This window comes from Lacerta agilis, chromosome 8 (genome assembly GCF_009819535.1).
Source record: "Lacerta agilis isolate rLacAgi1 chromosome 8, rLacAgi1.pri, whole genome shotgun sequence".
Lineage (NCBI taxonomy): Eukaryota > Metazoa > Chordata > Lepidosauria > Squamata > Lacertidae > Lacerta > Lacerta agilis.
In genome coordinates this window covers 53,224,272-53,243,505 of record NC_046319.1, presented here as the reverse complement: position 1 = coordinate 53,243,505, position 19,234 = coordinate 53,224,272, and the positions used below count along the sequence as shown (strand labels likewise).

Genomic DNA, 19,234 nt, shown 5'->3' with positions numbered 1-19,234 from the left:
CGCAGGTCTGTACAGCCAAACCTAGCCGTGTATCATAAAACTGACGCTCAAGGAAAACCACCAGAGAGTTCACAGGGTGGGGAATCACTCATTTGATAATGTCTCTGTAGCTCACTTTCCCCACATGTGGAGAAATGGCACATTGGAGAGACCGGTCCATTATACAGCAGTTCTGGCAAGGAGCACAGTGAAGCGATCTCTTTTTAATACCCTCTGACCTGTGGTCTCCGTTTTGAACAGCAAAAAAGCTCTACTGGAATCAAAGCAGATGTCTGGGGTCAACTCCCTCCACTCATGGAGGAAGGGGGAGAAGGTTGGGCCAGAAAGTGAACCAGACACCATTCCACCACCTTGACCTTAATGCATGGCACCTTCTTCTCCTTTTTTCTTCAGAAAAACAGAAACGAATCCATCCCTATGAATTGCATTTCTGATTGTCAGGCAAAGGGAGTTGAAGATGTTTACAGATCTGTGAAGGGTTTGTCAAAGGAAACACTTTCCCAGTAGAAATGAAGAGCAGGAGAAAGAGTCAACCACTTCAGAAAGAACGGAGGTAGTTTACACATCACTTAACACAAATGCTTGGTAAAGCCTCTAATGCAGAGGGCAGGCAGGATCATTGCCTGCCTCGCTACCTTTCCCCCCCACACACACACACACACTCTGAGCCCCAACCAGGACACAGGGACCCCTGCCCAAGGAAGAGCAGCAGGAGGGAAACCTTCCGGGAGCTTCTCTGTTATTTGCTGTGGCTTATGATGTGGTGTTTTCAGATTCATAAATGTGAAAGTGCACAGCAGGAAAGAACTGGAAAGTGCCAAGGGCCCTCTCCACACAATCCATTCACTGCCCTATAAATGTGCCCATATTTTTATTCTTAAAACATGTCTGGAATAAAATACATCACACACGTGTGAGAATAAATCTCATTATTCCCAAAGTCATATCCATTTGAAATAAGCACAGGCTATGCTGAGAGCAGAAGGAAGCTGTTTATGTCTAAGAGAAAGAGACAAAGAGAGGGGAGGAAGGAGAGAGAGAGAGAGAGAGAGAGAGAGAGAGAGAGAGAGAGAGAGAGAGAGAGAGAGAGAGAGAAATCCAAACTCCAGAACTGGACATTACCTTGACCAAGATCAACCAAAATGCTGTAAGAACATCAGAAGAGCCCACTAGATCCAGTCAAACCCATCCAGCCTTGCATCCCATTCCTAGGTCCCTGTGGGAAGCCCACTACCTACTTGTGATTCCTGGCAACTGGCAAAAAGTAGCTGGCAAGCTTTCGAGAGCATCAGGTTGAATGTTAAGCAAAGTCTGAGTGATCTAGCTTGCTGCTGAATGCGTCGAAGTCATAATGCAGAGTTGTTGACTATTAACATCAAACCAGCTCTGTCTCCTTCCTCTTTTTGCTTAATGTGCAACCCACTGAAACTTTTCTCCTCATTCTGTGACATTTTGGGTGGTCCAAGTAACAGTATGGCTCAATGATGGATTTGGGGATGGGCTGCGCTGGACACCATAACACCATGTAGTGCTTGAAGAGCCATTGCCAGACAGGTGGCCCAATTGTCTAACTCCTTAGAAGGGAGCTTCCTGCAGCAAATCTGTGCTTTGTGGAGCCACTGCACATTCTGAAGTCTAGAGAGGGTTGGTTTTCCAGGGTGTTGCAAAGATTTTCCTGGCAGCAGCCAGCAGATAAAGAAGAGGATGGTGATGATGATGATGATGATTACATGATTAAAGAGACGACTGCATTAATTGTACATGCATAGGTGTGGTATTGCAATTTCCCAGTAGCTGGGGGAATTTTTTTTGAGAGACTGAAGAAGCATATACACCCCCAAAACCTTTCCAAGACGGACCCTGAGTTAGCCAACAAGAGCAATTCTTCTACCTGCTTCCTCTATCCCACAGCAGCAACATCTCATTGAATACTAAACCTTTGATTTAGAGTCATTTTGTTCTCATCTTCTTAGTCCACTGAGATTTGCCTGAAAAGGAACCTGCAGGTCACACCCCTGAAGATTCCTATTCAGATGTACAAGAGCATTTACCATTTCCACCCCATCCTCCACTACTACCAGTGTGAATACAGTACAATTGTATCTTACATGCATGTAACTTGCAATATTTCAACCATACACGGTTGAAGGTGGGTTGGTTGAAATTGTGCAAGTTAAATCCAAGCAAGGCAGAGAGCTTAAAAAACTCCTTTGGTGCCCAGTCTACTTTTGGTTACCTGGCCCAGAAAGAGCTTTTATGCTCTCTGCCTTGCTTTGGAGGGAGCAAGACCTACTAAGCACACTGGTTCTGGGAGGCTCTGAAGATCTTGCAAGGTAATCTGAGCTTGCACAAAGATTCATAGCATTCCAGAGCTGATGCACTGAGTGCACCTAGTTCACAAAGCAAGGCAGAGAGCTTAAAAGGTATTTTTGCACCAGGTCTGCTTACATTACCCAACACAAGAAGAGCTTTTGAAGCTCTCCACCTTGCTTGCTGGGCAAGGCCCGTTTGGCACATGAACTCTGTGGTTGCTGGAGATTCTTTCGCTCTCTATCTCTGCCTCCTCACGCACTAACCATGGGCCAGCTCCAAGGGTTAGGGTATACACAATTTTTGTGTATAGCGGGGGGGGGGCACAGAGGTGGTTGCCCCAGACACAAAATTGTTAGGAGGCACAAAATTTCAAACACCCGGTGCTGCCTCAATACAGCTGTATGCTCTGTTGAGAAAACAGCTTCTCCATGTGAATCAGGAAGTGACCCTTCCAGAAAACAGAACTACTCTTCTTTTCTAATCTCTGCAGGTACAATCTCCTGGGTGATGCAGATGCTGTTAGGCAGTTGAATGTGCATGCATACTCCATTTGTTTCCTTCCCTCCCACTACCCCCCCCTTTGCAGTGCCCTGGGCACTGGCAACCCCATGCTACGCCACTGTACACAGACCCCTTGGAACCAAATCCGCATGTAAGATGTGATTGTACCATACATAACACTCCCCCCCAACTGTCAGTTCATAGTAGCCAAGCACAAGTAACCTTCCACTGCTCTGTATCCAGAATAAAATAATGAAATTTTAGGGCTGCATATTGCACGGGACTTGTCCCACCACCAGATGCACATGGCAGAATTATGCCCAGAGTTATTCTCTCTGAAGCAGAAGGCCACACAAGCTCTATAGGCAACTGCAGGCAAGACAGAAAACCTAAATTCTGGAGAACGTGGTGCCAAGGAGAGACTGCCGGCTCCCGGTGAATGCCAGCTGGAGATTAATAGTCCAATATTTCAACTGCCGAGGCCATCATCCTTTCTGGGTCACCTGATTAAGCAACTGTGGGGCAGTGTTCCCTATTATAGCACACCACCAAAAGCATTATGTCTTTGTTATGCTAATGCCACAGCGCCGTACAATTTAAATAGCACTTCCAGAAAAATTAAGTATGTTCATTGACACAGCGAAATGTTTTCACCCTCCATGTAACCTTCACAGTTTCTGTACAAAATCTATCAGTCAGTAAACTATTCATCTGTGAATGCTTACCAATTATTATGCTAATGCTTTACAATACGTTACTGCCGATTCTCTCTAAACGCCACGAAATGCCGCTGTCTGGCAATACCTCACCCATATTATAGCCCTATCAATAAACAACACAACAATATTTGCAACTGGAGTTTCAGCTGCAGAAATGGAACAATGTATATTCTTTTTTTCCCTCCTTATTAGTGCTACAATTTAATGTTGTGAAGAAGAAGCAAAATTATAAGCAGAAAGAAATGAATTCCAGACCCGAGCCAAAACCATCTGCTTAGTTTCATTTTGCTTTAGTTACTTTAGAAAATAACTTGATGCCCCCACCCCATGATGATGGATTCTCTGGTGTTTTTTTTTCCTTCCAAGACCTTGGTGATACAAGGAAGCTTGCCCACAAGACCACTTGCCAAAGCCTGCCTCCCTGAGCCACCCAGAAGGGAGAAGGCAGAGAAGCCCCCATAGCCCAGAAGCAAAGGAGCCAAGAATCCCTCGGTTTATAGAGGATGATCCCCAGCTGAGCTGAATTCTTACAGGATATGGAAAAGGCCTCTACAGAAGCTTTAAATCAGGCGGCTGAGCTTGGACAGCTGCTATTTGCAACCAAAGCTCAAAACCAAAGACTTGAGGTGTGTAGAGCTGCCATGGAGAGCACACAGTTCCTGGAGTCTTAAAGGCCAGCTGTGTGTGTGTGTGTGTGTGTGTGTGTGCGCGCGCACATACTTTTCCATAGCTTTCTCTACTCTGGGATGAGAGTCCAAGACTTGGAAAAACAAAACGCAAAGAAAGAGTCTTGACTTCATGCTGCAACGAAAGGTCTTTTGAACGCGAACATTTTGGCACAAAAAAATAAATAAAAATGGAACGCACAAAAACGTGCATCTGTTTCAATATTTTCTCATATTTGATGAAAATTTAGCATTTGGGATCTCGCAGCTAAATGGAAGACACCATTTATCACTATTTATATATTGCATTTACACCCTACCCTTCCTCCCAAGGAGCTTAAGGTGGCATGCATGGTTCTCCCCCTCCTCGAGGAATGGCTGATGCTTAGCCTGGAGAAGAGAAGACTGAGAGGTGATATGGTGACCACCTTCAAATATCTGAAGGGTTGTCATGTGGAAGACGGAGTAGGATTGTTTCTGCTGCTCCAGAGAGGAAGACCCGGACCAATGGATTCAAATTGCAAGAAAGGAGATTCTGAATAAATGTCATATCCTCCAAAATTCTTACCTCTGGCTCCAGGGCATCATGTCGGGGGTGGAAGCATCAGGAAGGAACAGCAGCAGCACCACACTGTTCCTCCACTGGTCTCTGGCACACCAAGGGGCTGTGGAGGCCGCTTCCTCAGTGCCAGCCCAGCACCGCCAGGCTGCAGCTCCACTCCCAGGTCAGGCCTGACCAGGGAGTGGGAGTGGCAGAAAGGAGGAGAAGTGGAGTCTGCTGGACTCTGGCATTCACGGAAGCTACAGAGGCCACTTCCTTGGCACTGACCCAGTGCCACCAGGCTGCAGCTCCACTCCTGGGCCAGACACATGAAGAAGTTCCTCACATAATGATCGCAGAGTCTGGGCAGGTTCACATGGAGAGAAGCGGTCCTTGAGGCGAGTCCTGAGCCATTTAAGGCTTTATAGGTCAGAACATGTCTGTATACAGTAGTAGACAAACAGGATGTGAGAGGAGGTGACCAACTTTTCCTCTTTCACTTAAAAGTCAAGAGCAAGCCAGCTGCTTGGGTGCTACGGCAACTGAAACACGTATTCCACTTCCTTCAGGGGTGGGGGTGGGGGAAGCTGGCACTTAATGCCCCAAGGCATCATAGACAATTCCATCTGGAAAGGCCCTGGACCAGTGATGGCCAAACTTGGCCCTTCAGCTGTTTTGGGACTACAATTCCCATCATCCCTGACCACTGGTCCTGTTAGCTAGGGATGATGGGAGTTGTAGCCCAAAAACAACTGGAGGGCCAAGTTTGGCCATCACTGCCCTAGACTGACCGATCCAGTAGTCTGGCAGCCTGCCCAAGTCACAGGCACTGTTGATGACTGGTGGCAAAGTGTTGGGGTGCCATTTGGCCTGCTCTGCATCCCCTCAGCTTCCATGCTTCCCTCAGGTGGAGGGCACTGTCCTAGTGCCAGTGTTGAAGTCCAATGTTTTTTCCTTCTATCCACTTTGCTCTGTCCTGCTCCCTTGCATAATTTCACACACACACTCACTCACTCTCTCTCTCTCTCTCTCTCTCTCTCTCTCACACACACACACACACACACACACACACACAAATACACACATTTTATTTTCAATTCTTCCCCAGAAGAACACAAGTGACAGAGGCGTCTCTTTCGGATTCCATTTTTTACTACTATTGCTTCGAGGTTAATGTCCGTGAACTCACTTATTAGACTTTAAATGTTATAATGACTTCATTTAATAACGCTAATTATAGCTTGTGATGAATGCTGGCCATGGTTGAGGCTTAGAGGTACGTTCCAATAGGCTGCAGAAAACATAAACACATAAGGACACCCATTTATTTATAGTCCAGAGAAACTGGATCCCAACGCCATGCAACACCCACCCAGCCCTCCAACTCCACACCCATTTTCAGAGAGGCTGACACAGGGAAGGGGAGGCAGCCTCCTGACTGCAGTGCAGCATGAGCCTCCCACCCTTACAATTGTGACACATTGCTCCTTTCATCTCAGCAGGTAGGGATGCAAAGACTTTGGGGGGACTACTAGGGCCTCGTCCAGCCCCACGCACACACTGCTTCAGAGTCTGATTCAGTGTTCCATGTTGCACAGGGCTGGCCTAAGAGGCAAACCACAGAATCTTGTGCACCACCCTGAGAGCTTGGTTGAAGGGTTTTATATACATCATCACCACCACCAACACCATAGTGCCCCTCTCCACCGGGGAAGAAGGGGTAAGTGAAGATCTACATCAGGAACAAGACAGGAATAAAGACTTACATTGGGATCAAGCAAGGACTGAAGATCTACACCAGGAACAAAGAGGGAATAAAGACCGAGATCAAGAACAAGAGCAGGGGGAACAAATCTACTTTACCCAACAGTTGTCACCGGGGGGGGGGGGATGCTCTGAATCACACCACGCAGGTGGAGACCCCACTAGAGAACTAGTCAAAGAGTGAGAACAGGGAAGATCCTTGGAGAATGGTTTATAACTTTAACACCCCCACCTCCACCGCCCCCCATAGCCCTGTGATTGGAGAGGGTTGGGTGAGATTCTAGCCCAAGATTGCAAACTGGAGCTGTCAATGAGCAAACTCCAGCTCCACTCCTCTCCCCATGCTCCACACCCTGGTGTTTCCTTTACAGAGCGTTGGTGACATTTGCTTTGCTTTCATCATTTTGGAAACAAGCTGTCTGTCTTACATTGCAGTTGTTATTTTGACTCAAAAGCTGGTGAGAAGATGTTGAGCTTCTGCTCTGAATTCCTTGGTGGAGACCTTCAAATTGTATGGAATTGCATTTATTGTGCGATGAAGTTGTCTCAGTTTTGTCCTATTTATTCACCATTGCGCTTTCGATATGATTGTTATTGGAATGTTTGTTAATTTTGAATGGTATAATTATTACCATGAGCTGCTTTGAGCTTAACATTGTTGTTGGATAAGGGGGTTACAAATACTAAATCAAATTATACAGGGGACACTACATTTCAATATGTATTTATCAACTGAGGATTGTGGTTGTTTTCATTATTATACTGCTATTTATTTCTTTTGTAGGATTGGTTTCCTTTTATCTAGTAAGACATCATGAGTGCTGCAAATGCACTGGAAGAGCAATGTACAGGTTTTCTAAATAAATAAAACAAATGGATAACAGGTAGGGTCAACAAGCACTGGCCCAATACATTTTGTTGCCTGAGGCAGCAAACAAGATGGCACCCTCCCAGTCCACTTAGAGATCCCACTGCAATGAGGTAGCATCCTCTACCAAATTTGGAGACAGCAGACTAACTCCTACCAGCACTACCGGCACGGCCTCTGCCAGCTGAGGCATCTGCCCCCCTCTGCCTAGTGGTTGGGCTGCCCCTGAGGTCAAGACAATTGAGACTGCAAATCCCTCTTCCAGTTAAAAATGCAGTTTCTGAATAATAAGTGCTGCAAGGAGGGGATAAATATGGAGCATGATTCCTTCCACACAGCCCTATGAAAGAGTTGATTGTAGTCTGTCTACAAAGAAGGATTTCTCCTCTCCGCCCCCAACAAGACAAGCCTTTATAAAAAGGTATTTAATGTACGTAAGTGTCAAACATTCACAGGCCCCCGATAACAGTTGTAAACAGATCTCTATAAAACACAATTCCATGACAGCATCAAGAGAACATTCATGTTATCAGCATTATCCCTGGGAAGAAAGTCTGGGGGAGGCTTCCCTTAATACATCGTTCCGCACTCTAACTGTTCCATTAATCATCCTTCGGAAGCACCCAGCGCCTTCCTGCGCAGGGTCAAACCCAGACACTTCATAACATTTTTCACAACTAATTCCTATAATTTATGAGGCAGCAGAAATGACAGTTTTGAGTTCAAGAGGCACACGCGTTGACTTTGGGTTCCTTCAGCTATCCGTCAAGGAATACGCCAGTCATTTTGCTAGATGGGGAATTAAGGGCAACAGCCCTGACCAAGGTTGGGATTCCACACCTGCGCACGCTAAAGAACATGTTGATGGCAAGAACGTCCCCAGCAGCAGCCTCATGCTAGGCACAGCATCACATCGGGAGACATCAGGAGGACTGAAGTTATACTTTCAGGGAAAGTACTTTGAGCTCTGCATGACATAAGATCTACCACACTCCCTGCCCTTGGAAGCCATTGTATAAGAACCTGCTACAGGAGAGGGGCTGTGAGCAACATCACATGAGGGGTGTTTCTAGGACCAAGGTGAAACTGTCAAGCTTCTATCTTATTTCTGCTTTTGGGTGTTGCAATCTTGTTATATTTATAGCACTGAACTATGTTGTTATAGTTGCTATTGTACTGTTGCTTGATTACGTTCCAGGCATCTTGTATATGTGAAATCTTATATAGTATGGAACACCATCTAAAAAACCAAACACTTTCCCAAATCCACAAACTCCACCACAATCGTGCCCTCCAAACCTCCTTTCTCAACCTCTAACTCTCCTCAGAGGTTGGCGCAAAAGCTCCTGGGATTGCTAGCCATTTTCCTAATCTTTTTGCACCATTTTTGCAGGTTGCCCACTCTTTGGGGACCATTTTTGCCCTTCTCAAGTTTCTTTGCAGTTTATATCAATTTATTTCTGTTCTGGTGCCGTGTGTATGCGCAGTTGCACATGAGTTGAACTTGCCTAAGTAGGGAGACATCTGTATTATCAAACTGTTTTGCAGTGTTTGATTTTGAAGTGCCTTCCTGTCTCCTTTGTTGTGAGTCGCTTTGAGCAGTGTGTGTGTGTGTGTGTGTGTGTGTGTGTGTGTATATATATATATATATATATATATATATATATATATATATGCGGTGTACAAATAAAATGACAAACTAATGAAGCGGAACATATGACTTTTAAACACAGTCATTAATTTACCATATCCGCAAACCATTCCTTTCAGCGCTCACTGAGCCAAGCAGGGTGTGACCCAACTCCCAATGGCTTCGTGAGGCACCAAGTCAAGGCAGGTCATCTATCAGGCTCTTCGGCAAAGGGCTACACAAAGCCGCCAAGAAACAATGGGTGCCTTGTGCATGTCAAAAGAGCCACAGTCATCTCATTCCAGAGAAGCAACAGGGAGGAAGAGATCTCTGTGGCGCAATGCTGGGTGGTCCTAGCCTCTTGGGCACAGCAGCAGCCTCTCCAGAATCTACCCATCCTTAATCAATTAAGAAACTTTTCCCCAAAACAGACCAAGAAAGCCATTCAGTGGGTCCTGAGGGAGGGAGGAGGGGAGCAAAGTCAGACGGAGAAAGGGGCTGGATGGTGATGCAGAGGGCAAGGCTGATCGATCTCCCAAGGGCTTTTGAAGGGTTTCTTTTCACTGTGATGTACTTCTGCTGCAGCTGGAAAAGTGAAACTCCAAAGTGCTAGCACACAGGATCTGCTGCCACATGTGGAGTGATGAAGCCATAAAACTCAACTATAAAGTTAAATAATTTACCATAAATATCTGAGGCTCCCGGATTATTCTCTGCATTGAGCAGCCGAGACTCCGACGATCTCTGCATTCAGCGTGCCGCAGATGGCAGCGGAGCCAGACAAGAGAGCCCTTGACAAGGCTCCACGGTTGTAATTACTCCTGACACAGCTGCAGTTTATTCCGACGCCTCCTTTGGTTTGGGCAGAGACAGGGGGAGAGGAGTACATACATTTGGAGAAGAAATGATTTTCATCCATTGGACAATAAAGCGTTTGAAATGTAAAGCGAGGTGGGGAGGGACACAACTTCTTGTGACACTTTCTGAAACTTGGACAGAAGGACGCACGCTTGGCTTCCAAGGCAAAACTAAAAATAAATTCAGCCCCGTGGCAATGTTAATAGAATACTGAGCAGCTACAACAATCTAGCAATTGCTCCTGTTCTCGCTGACAGTTAGTAGGAAACATCTGCACCTTTTGCATCCTCCAAAGATCTGCATTCTTGAAAGGAAAACTGAAGTTTCTTACAAGAGGGTTAGTGCGGAACTCTTCCCGGCAGGCAGCTGCTAAGGCAAAGTCCGTTGGGGGCTGCTCCTATCACAGACCCTGGTTCTCTTGGTTTTCTTCATAGCCTAAGACCAACAGGATTATGAAAGTCCTCCAATCTATTTATTTTAAGGAGTCTCCTTTTGTTCAAGGGTGCAATAGGAGAGCCAATGTGGTACAGGAGTTAAGACTGGTGTTGGACTGGGACTGAGACCAGAGTTCAAATCCCTGCTCTGCCATAAATGAAGCTCACTGGGTAACTTTGGGTGAGTCACTGCTTCTGAGCCTTACCTACCCCACAGGGTTGTTGTGAGGAGGGTAATAACAGTGCACGCCACCTTTAGTACCTTGAAGAAAAAGGTGAGATAGAAACGCATAAAGTAATCAATGGTTTGTATGTAATGGTAGGCCAAACTATGGCTTAGCATGACCTAGCAAGCATGTGAGTACAGCTGTATTGTTCCTTCCCTAGTCCTGTGGCCAGGGGCGGAGGAAGAGGGTCCGGTGGGGGAGGGCCGCCCTGGATGTCACCACTGAGGCGGGGGGTGACAAAATGCCAGGCGGCACTCACTGCAGGGCCTGCAGCGCACCCAAGCCATGCGTCTCTCCCCAAATGGTCCGCCCGTTGCCTCCCCCTCAGCTGTAGGGTGGCTGAGTGGGAGGAGGTAGGCAGACTCCTCAGAGGCCCCGTGGAGCGTCCTGCCCCGGCTCGTCCCACCCTCCACAGGCAGCTGGCCCCACCCCCAGGTGCAGGACGCACGCGCTGCCCCAGGCGCCCGATCGGTTTGCTCCGCCGCTGCCTGTGGCTGCACTACCCAGAGCTATGCCATGGTTTGGCTTTTACGTATGAGCCTGAGCTGGGGGGGGGTTGTCTCACTCTGAACAAGTAATGAAATGCAGCAAAGCAAACTGGGCCACAGAATACATAATCATGTTCTCTGTGAAGCTCAGATGTTGAAATTTGCTATTTTGAATAATTAGGCAGCAACTGAATTATGACATTGAGAGCTGTTTGACAGTGGAATGGACTCCCTCGGAAGGTGGTGGGTTCACTTTCACTGGGGGTTTTTCAACAGAGGTTGGGTGGCCATCTGTCAGGGATTCTTTAGCTATGCTTGGGGTCCCTTCCAACTCTACAATTTTATGATTCCATGATCCTATGAACTACAGGCCTGGCTACCTTTTTTTCAGTAGTGGCTGGTGGGCCACGAAGACAGAGCCAAGTGAGTTTGGAAAGGCTGACCCAAGACATTTTGGCACCTGAGGCCAGAGCCATAGCTATTGGGGGGGGGGAGTCTAGTCAGGTATTTTGCCCTGGGTGAAGCCTCCAGAGAGGCGCCATTGAGGCTCCCAGCCTGCGTGTGTGTTTGTGCACACAAATGCGCGTGTGGGGTGTGTGTGAAATAAAGCCTAGTTTCGTCCCTGCCTGAGGAGAACCACAAAATGGTGTGTCCCCCAGCCCAGGAAGAGGAGATGAGGGAAGATTTACATCTGTTACAAGGGGTGAATAAGGATCTACATCAGGATCAAGGCTGGAGTGAAGATCTATATTGGGAACATTTGACACAACACCAAAGAGTAGTAAGAGGCCAGGCTAACCACAACCATTTTAACAAGGTTTGGTTTCCTGTTATTAGCTATGTAAATAGAATCTGTAACAGTACCAGACACCCTGGTCCCCACCCCACCCCCATCACTGGGCCTACCTGGGGGGGGGCATAGGCACCAACTTGAACAAAATATTGGGGGGCTCCCCCCCCCCGCACATACTTCTCCACCCTCCCTACCCTTCTGTGGAGCACACATTCCTTGGCCGTGCATAACTGGGCACAGACCTTCCCTGCCTCCCCCCTCACTCGCCTCTCGCACCCCACCAACATGCAAGAAATTTCTGCCCATTTGCCTGCTTGTCTGCCACCCACACACACCCAGCCCCACCCGCTCACCTCTCCTACTGGTCGGCCTGCCCACCTGCCTCTCCCCAGCTGCCCTTTCTCAAACACAGAAATGGTACCAAAAGCTGGTGAAAAGAGAGCTGCACCCAGCTTGGGTGGGAGGTGGCTGCCCAAGGGAGGGAGAGATGGAGGTAGGGAGGCACTAACTTGCAGAAAATATTGGGGGACCTGTCCCTCCATTTTTATTGGGGCACCCAAGGGACCATGTTCTGGATCCCTGATGCCTTAGTACTGCAGCTGGGGCTTTTATGTACTTTACTGTTTTCACTCAGTTTGTTTGGTGTGGTTGCAATCTGATCGTACCACAAAGTTTTATTGCTACTGTTTCTGCATTGTTGTAAAATCTGTTGCCAACCACCTGTTTGCAGTATCTGAATAATACTGAACCCTCATCTGCTAGCACCCATATTCATTAAGATTGTGTGATTGTTCTGTATACTAGGCACGCCGCTGAAAGGTTTATTTTAAATATGTGCTTAATAATCCCCTGCTTTTTAAATGTGCAATAACAATCTATTACATTCTAATTAAGTTCTTATTTGAGTCATTTAATTAAGAAAGGGACTATAGCAAGTACCAAAACACTTTGCCTTACTAGTCTCCAGGATCCACGCTTTCTCACACAGAAATTAACACTCACTGCATACACCTCATTTGCCTGCCTGGTTAATCAGTTCATGCATCTTTTTGGAGGCTGATACTGGGTGATGAATGGTAGTGTCTAGTGATACTGGTCTGGTTCACGCCTCGCTTTAAATCATAGGTAAACTAAATCATAGTTTAAAGGCAGACATGCAGGGTGCTTCTCTGCGTTGCTGAAATAGCAGGTGCTGTGCTCTTTCCCCAATAGCTAAGCCATGGTCTGGCTTAGAACCACAGACCATGCTTTGTTCCTCTCCAGATAAACCATGGTTTGCTTGAAGAGAAACAAACCATGAGCACAGATTCAGATCCAAGGCTGCTTTTATATTACTTATTAATACATTTTAAATTATTTTTATTTATTTATGTATTGTAGTTATATCCCACCTTTTTCTCTAAGGAGCTCAAGGTGGCTTACGTGATTCTCCCCTTCCTCATTTAATCCCCACAATAACCCTGTGAGGTAGTCAAAACAAAATAAAAAATAATAAAAATTCCTTCCAGTAGCACCTTAGAGACCAACTAAGTTTGTTCTTGGTATGAGCTTTCGTGTGCATGCATGTGGTATCTGAAGAAATGTGCATGCACACGAAAGCTCATACCAAGAACAAACTTAGTTGGTCTCTAAGGTGCTACTGGAAGGAATTTTTATTATTTTTTATTTTGTTTTGACTATGGCAGACCAACCTGGCTACCTACCTGTACCTGTGAGGTAGGTTAGGCTAAGAGGCTATGCCTGGCCCAAGGTCACCTAGTAAGCTTTATGGCTGAGTAGGGATTTGAACCCTGTTCTGCCAGGTCCTGGTCCGACTTGCTAACTACTGCACCACACTGGATCTCACCTTTATAACCCACCTTTCATCCAAGGTGGGATATTCGGTTTCCCCCTCCTTCCCATTTCTATCCTCAATGACAATCTTGTGAGCACTGGCAGAGGAAGAGGGGTGTGGGGGGAGCACACTGCCCCAGGCAGCGCGATCCTGGTGGGGTGCCATCGCAGCTGCCCCCCCAATGCTGGGCGCCACGCCCCTGCAGGCAGTGTGCCACACCCCTGGGCCATGTGCCACGCCCCTGTGGGCGGTGCATCACGTCCCTGGGATATGCGCCACGCCCCTGCAGGCAGCGTGCCACACCCCCAGGCCGTGCGCCATGCCCCTGGGATGTGCGCCAGCCAACCCCCACCTGTTCTCCCCCTCTGGTGCCGGAGCATGAAGCTCCACCACTGCCTATGTGGTAAGTTAAGCGAAGAGACAGAGAGACTGGCCCATGGTCACTCACAAAGTTTCATGACTCAGTTGGGATTTGAATCCTTGTCTTTGGAGAAAAACAAACCACTGGCCTAGGTTCAGGTGTGATGCTAAGGCAGACCATGCTGGCAACAAAGCAGCAGCAGGACTGGGGGAGGAGCAACCTGCCTGTGATTTCAGCAGCTGGGACTAGCACCTTGAAACCATACCTAGGGTTTCATCTGTTGTCATTGTTGTTGGTGATTATTATTAAATTATTGTGCTGCCCTTCATCTGCAGATCGCAGGGCAGTTCACAGCATAAAAACACAAGATAAAAACACAAAATACATAATGAAAACAAGAACAAAACAATACAATACAATACTCCCTCTCCCCCCCCCCCACAGCCTCCCACAAACAAATTTAAAAGGATACAGGATGTTAATCAGCCTAAGGCCTGGTTGAACAAGGCCAGAAACTGGGGGAGGCAAGTGGGGACTAATCTTCTGCCACACTAACTGAAGGTGTGTGCTGACATTTATACAAGGAAAAGCATTTAACTTGTGCAGTGACTGAAACAGGAAAAAAACCCCAGAGCTGAAGCTGCAGGTGCAAATTCAGTCTTAAGCATCATCCAAGAATAGGGTTAAACATAAGCAAGGGTCATCCCACACATGGGCATAGCCAAAGGGGGGGGGGCATGGAGGGCAGCTGCCCCCTCTCAAATCAAGTAAATCAATAAAAATACTTCACTAACTGAGGTTCTGCCCCCCCACCCCATAACCTAAATCCTGGTTGCGCCCATGATCCCATATCCTAATCCCTCAAAGTCTCAAAACTGTCCCCCCACCACACACAAACACACAATGACACCGTTTTGTGTGTGCGTGTTGTGTGTGTGTTTTAAAGATGCCTGCAAAAGTCATTGTCACCAGAAGCCAAACAGACGCCAGCAATGGGCTGTTAAATGCTGCAACACGGAGCCCACTCTGATAAATTGAAGTAATTGAAGAAAAATGCAAAACAGTCTGCAAATTGGTCAGACAGGAGACTAAAAGCTTCTCAAATCTGAGTGCTCACCTCTCAGCAGCACCTTCTCAAATGATTCTACCCATAATTTACAGGCTCTTCCCCCCCCCCTTCTTTTCCCTCTACAGGTAGTTTTTAAAGGGCATTCTATTATTACCATGTGTATGCCTCTGACACGCACAGTTGTGTCTGGGAAACAGCTGCGGAACTGTAATGCTAACAAACAATTTCACAGAAAATTCAGTTTGCAGAACAGGGGAATGTGACATGCAGCGGGGTCCGGGGCGCTGTCCTCCGGTTCTCTCACTTGCCAATCAAAGCAAAATAAAAATAAAAATGGAAAGAGGCAAAACATAAGAAGAGCCTGGTGCATCAGGCCAGTGGCCCATCTAGTCCGGCATCCTCCTCTCACAGTAGCCAACTGGATGCCTGTGCGAAGCTGGCAAGCAGGACACAAGCACAAGAGCCGCCTCCACTCCTGCGGTTTCCAGCAACTGGTATTCAGAAGCATTGCTGCCTCCAGCTGTGGAGGATCATAGCCATAATGGCTAGCAGTCATTGATAGCATTGTTCTACTCCATGAATTTGTCCAGTCTTATTTAAAGCCATCCAAGTTGGTGGCCATCACTGCCTCCTGTGGCAGTGAGTTCCATAGTTTATCTGTGCACCTGCGGGAAGAAGGGCTTTCTTTTATCTGCCCTAAATCTCCCAACATTCAGCTTTGTTGGACACCCCCAAGTTCTAGTATTAGAGCACATGCAGAAAAGTTTCCTGAGCACTCCTTGGCCTGTGGTGCTCCTCTAGAACCACCATGTGTGGCAAATCAGGTGGCTTGCTGGCCTGTTTTAGGGGACATGCTGCAAGCAAGAGACAAACTAATGTGACCTTGTGCACCCTCCTTCTGGTGTGGGCTACAGCAGGCTTCTGGCACTTCCTCTCAGGCTGTCTTCCTGGTCACACTTACGCAGGCAGGAGTAGGCTCCCCTGAATACAATGGGTGTTTTGCATCTGAGAGTCGGTAGTGGTATAGTTGCTACAGTGCTCTAATAGGACCTGGGAGACCAGGGTTCAAATCCCAACTCAGCGCACCAGGTGACCTTGGGCCAGTCACTGCCTCTCAGCCAAACCTATCTCACAGGGTTGTGAGGATAAAATGGGGGTGAAGTCTGTAGGCCACCCTGAGGTCCTTGGAGGAAAGGTGGGTAGTAAATATATACTTTTTAAAAAATGCTTACAATTGCACTCTGACAGTCTAGAATGGCTCTGTGGAAAACCAGCAGTAAATGGAAGATGTCAGAGAACAAGAATTCAGTCTTGTCTCTCCAGGCAAGCCAGGAATCGTATCTAAAGGCTATTTTATTAAGATGCAGTTACTACACAAACACTTTCAAACGGAAATAAGAGAGAGAGAGATACTTACTCCACATTGCCTCTAAGCTAAGATTGTAAGTTTGTTTAAATATTTATATGCCACATTCTCTGACATTCAAAGGTACTTGAAGCAACTTAACAAGAAGAAAAGCACAGAAGTAGCTAGGAAAAGCAAAGTCCAGATTTATGGCCTCAGGTTCAGGTAGCATTCTCAGCATGAGAGCAATTGTACAGTCAGAACTTATCCCAAGGACCAGATGAGGCATCTTAAAAGTAAAGTCCCATTCAAAATAACCAAATGCACAGATATAGGATGGGGGACACCTGGCTTCACAGCAGTACAATGGGTCTTAGTAAACCACAAGGTTAACATGAGTCAACAGTGTGATGCAACAGGGGGGAAAAACTCATGCAATTCTAGGCTACAGCAACAGAAGTGTATTGTCCAGATCAAACAAAGTAATAAAGGTAAAGGGAACCCTGACCATTGGGTCCAGTCGTGTCTGACTCTGGGGTTGGCGCTCATCTTACGTTACTGGCCAAGGGAGCCAGTGTACAGCTTCCAGGTCATGTGGCCAGCATGACATAGCCGCTTCTGGCGAACCAAAACAGCGCACGGAAACACCATTTACCTTCCCGCCAGAGCGGTACCTATTTATCTACTTGCACTTTGACATGCTTTCGAACTGCTAGGTGGGCAGGAGCTGGGACCGAGCAACGGGAGCTCACCCCGTCGCGGGGATTCGAACCGCCGACCTTCTGATCAGCAAGCCCTAGGCTCTGTGGTTTAACCCACAGCGCCACCCACGTCCCTAAACAAAGTAATAGTACCTCTCTATTCTGCCTTGGTCAGACCCCGCTTGGAGTACTGGGCACCACAATTATAAAAGGACATTGACAACCTGGAACATATATAGAGGAGGGTGGCCAAGATGATCAAGGGTCTGGAAACCCAGCCTGAAGAGGAACAGTTGAGGGAGTTGGGTATGTTAGACTGAGAGGTGATATGATAGCTATTTTCAGGGCTGGATTTAGGTTTGATGAGGCCCTAAGCTACTGAAGGTACTGGGGCCCTTTATATGTCCAGCTGTCCTTTGTCAGCAACAAATGGTCAGGGTTTTTGTGTTGAATATATGCTATATGGTAATTTATGTACCTAAGGTATCTAAAGCCATTTGCACATAACAAATAGGAGCCTACACAACACAAAACACTGTTGCTGTATGTAGGTTTTATTTTATTTGTTTTTTAGGGCCTTCTCGGTAGTGGCACCCGCCCTGTGGAACACCCTCACACCAGATGTCAAAGAGAAAAACAACTACCAGACTTTTAGAAGACATCTGAAAGCAGCCCTGTTTAGGGAAGCTTTTAATGTTTAATAGATTATTGTATTTTAACATTCTGTTGGAAGCTGCACAGAGTGGCTGGGGAAACCCAGCCAGATGGGCAGGGTATAAATAATATATCATCATCATCATCTTATATTTTGGAAATGTACATCCGTGTGTTTTTTCCCTCTAAATTTTTTGGGGGGTCCCCAAGAGAGTGGGACCCTAAGCTATAGCTTGTTTAGCTTATACATAAATCTGGAAGATGGCCCATCTTCAAATATCTGAATGTCTGTCACACGGAAGATGGAGAAAGCTTGTTTTCTGATGCTCCAGAGGTCCGGGTCTGAACCAATGGATTCAAATGACAACAATGAAGATTCCAGCTAAACATTAGGAAAAACTTTCTGATGGTAAGAGCTGTTCAACAGAGGAGTAGACTACCACAGAATGTGATGGACTCTCCTTCATTGGTGATGTCTAAACAGAAGTTGGATGGCCATCTGTCAGGGGTGCTTGAGTTTTGATTCCTGCATTTCAGGGGGTTGGACTAGATGAGCCTTTGTTTCCCTTCCAATTCTACAACTCTATTGCTCTAAAACCCCACACTGCAGCAGGGAAGGGCCATGTGTCAGCCAATCCAAGCTCCTCCTCAGCACTTGGGACTTCCCTGAGCCAATTTCTTTAGGCTCCTAGGGCTCAACAACATAGGCAACCATAAATCAGCTGGATGCAAAACCTGATAGGAGTTTGAGCCCCAAAACATCTGCAGGGCTACTATGTCCCTACCCTGGAGGTTGAAGGCAGCTCAGCTGCTTTCTCCTTTCCAGATTCTGTCAGCTGACATCTCAAGGTGGCTCCCTCTTGAATGTGCCAATTATTACTCGGAATGACTGATTTCAAGAGTAATTATCACCATTATAAATTGAATCATATGGTTTATAACAGCCATAAAACATACAACATGGCTTTAAAAGAAAAACTTCATTAGCTCCCCTGTGGTTTACAAGTAGTTTTCTTCCAATAAAAATGCAAGCACGCACTTTTGTTGGGAAATGGCCGTCAATAATCCCTTCCACAGACTTGTCTTTCTTTCCCAAACAGTCGGGTCCATTTCCTTTGAGGATCACACATGCTCACACACCAGCTCCTTGGTTTCTCCAGATCTTCTTCCAAATATGCAAATCATCACAACAATTTTTCAATTCCAGCTTATTCCTGGTGCAAACTGTCATCATTTATATGGAAATACGTTCCCCACAAATTCACAGAAAGGGACAGTCAGCAGTCAGCCACACAAAAGTGACCTTAATATCACAGCAAAGGTGTGTGTCATCCTCTCTCTCTCTCTCTCTCTCTCTGTGTGTGTGTGTGTGTGGTGTATGGTGTATCAAACTGACAAGCAAATGTTAAATCTAGTCAAACTGTCCTCAGAAAAGGCCTATCCAGAAGGCACCAGGAATGCTTTCCAAC

At 46.6% G+C, this 19,234-nt stretch overlaps 1 protein-coding gene across 2 annotated transcripts in view; it reads right to left on the bottom strand.

Moving 5' to 3' along the window:
* The window catches only part of GRIK3 (glutamate ionotropic receptor kainate type subunit 3), a 197,290-nt gene that overhangs the window by 158,511 nt on the left and 19,545 nt on the right, over window positions 1–19,234 (bottom strand). Inside the window, exon 1 of one of the 2 annotated variants that reach the window (XM_033157505.1) lies at window positions 9,685–9,808. The exons of the other annotated variant lie outside the window; for it this stretch is intronic. Coding sequence (XP_033013396.1) covers window positions 9,685–9,751 — 67 coding nt within the window. The 5' untranslated portion in view covers window positions 9,752–9,808. Of the gene's footprint in view, window positions 1–9,684; window positions 9,809–19,234 lie in introns of those variants that run through there. 2 annotated transcript variants of the gene reach the window in all.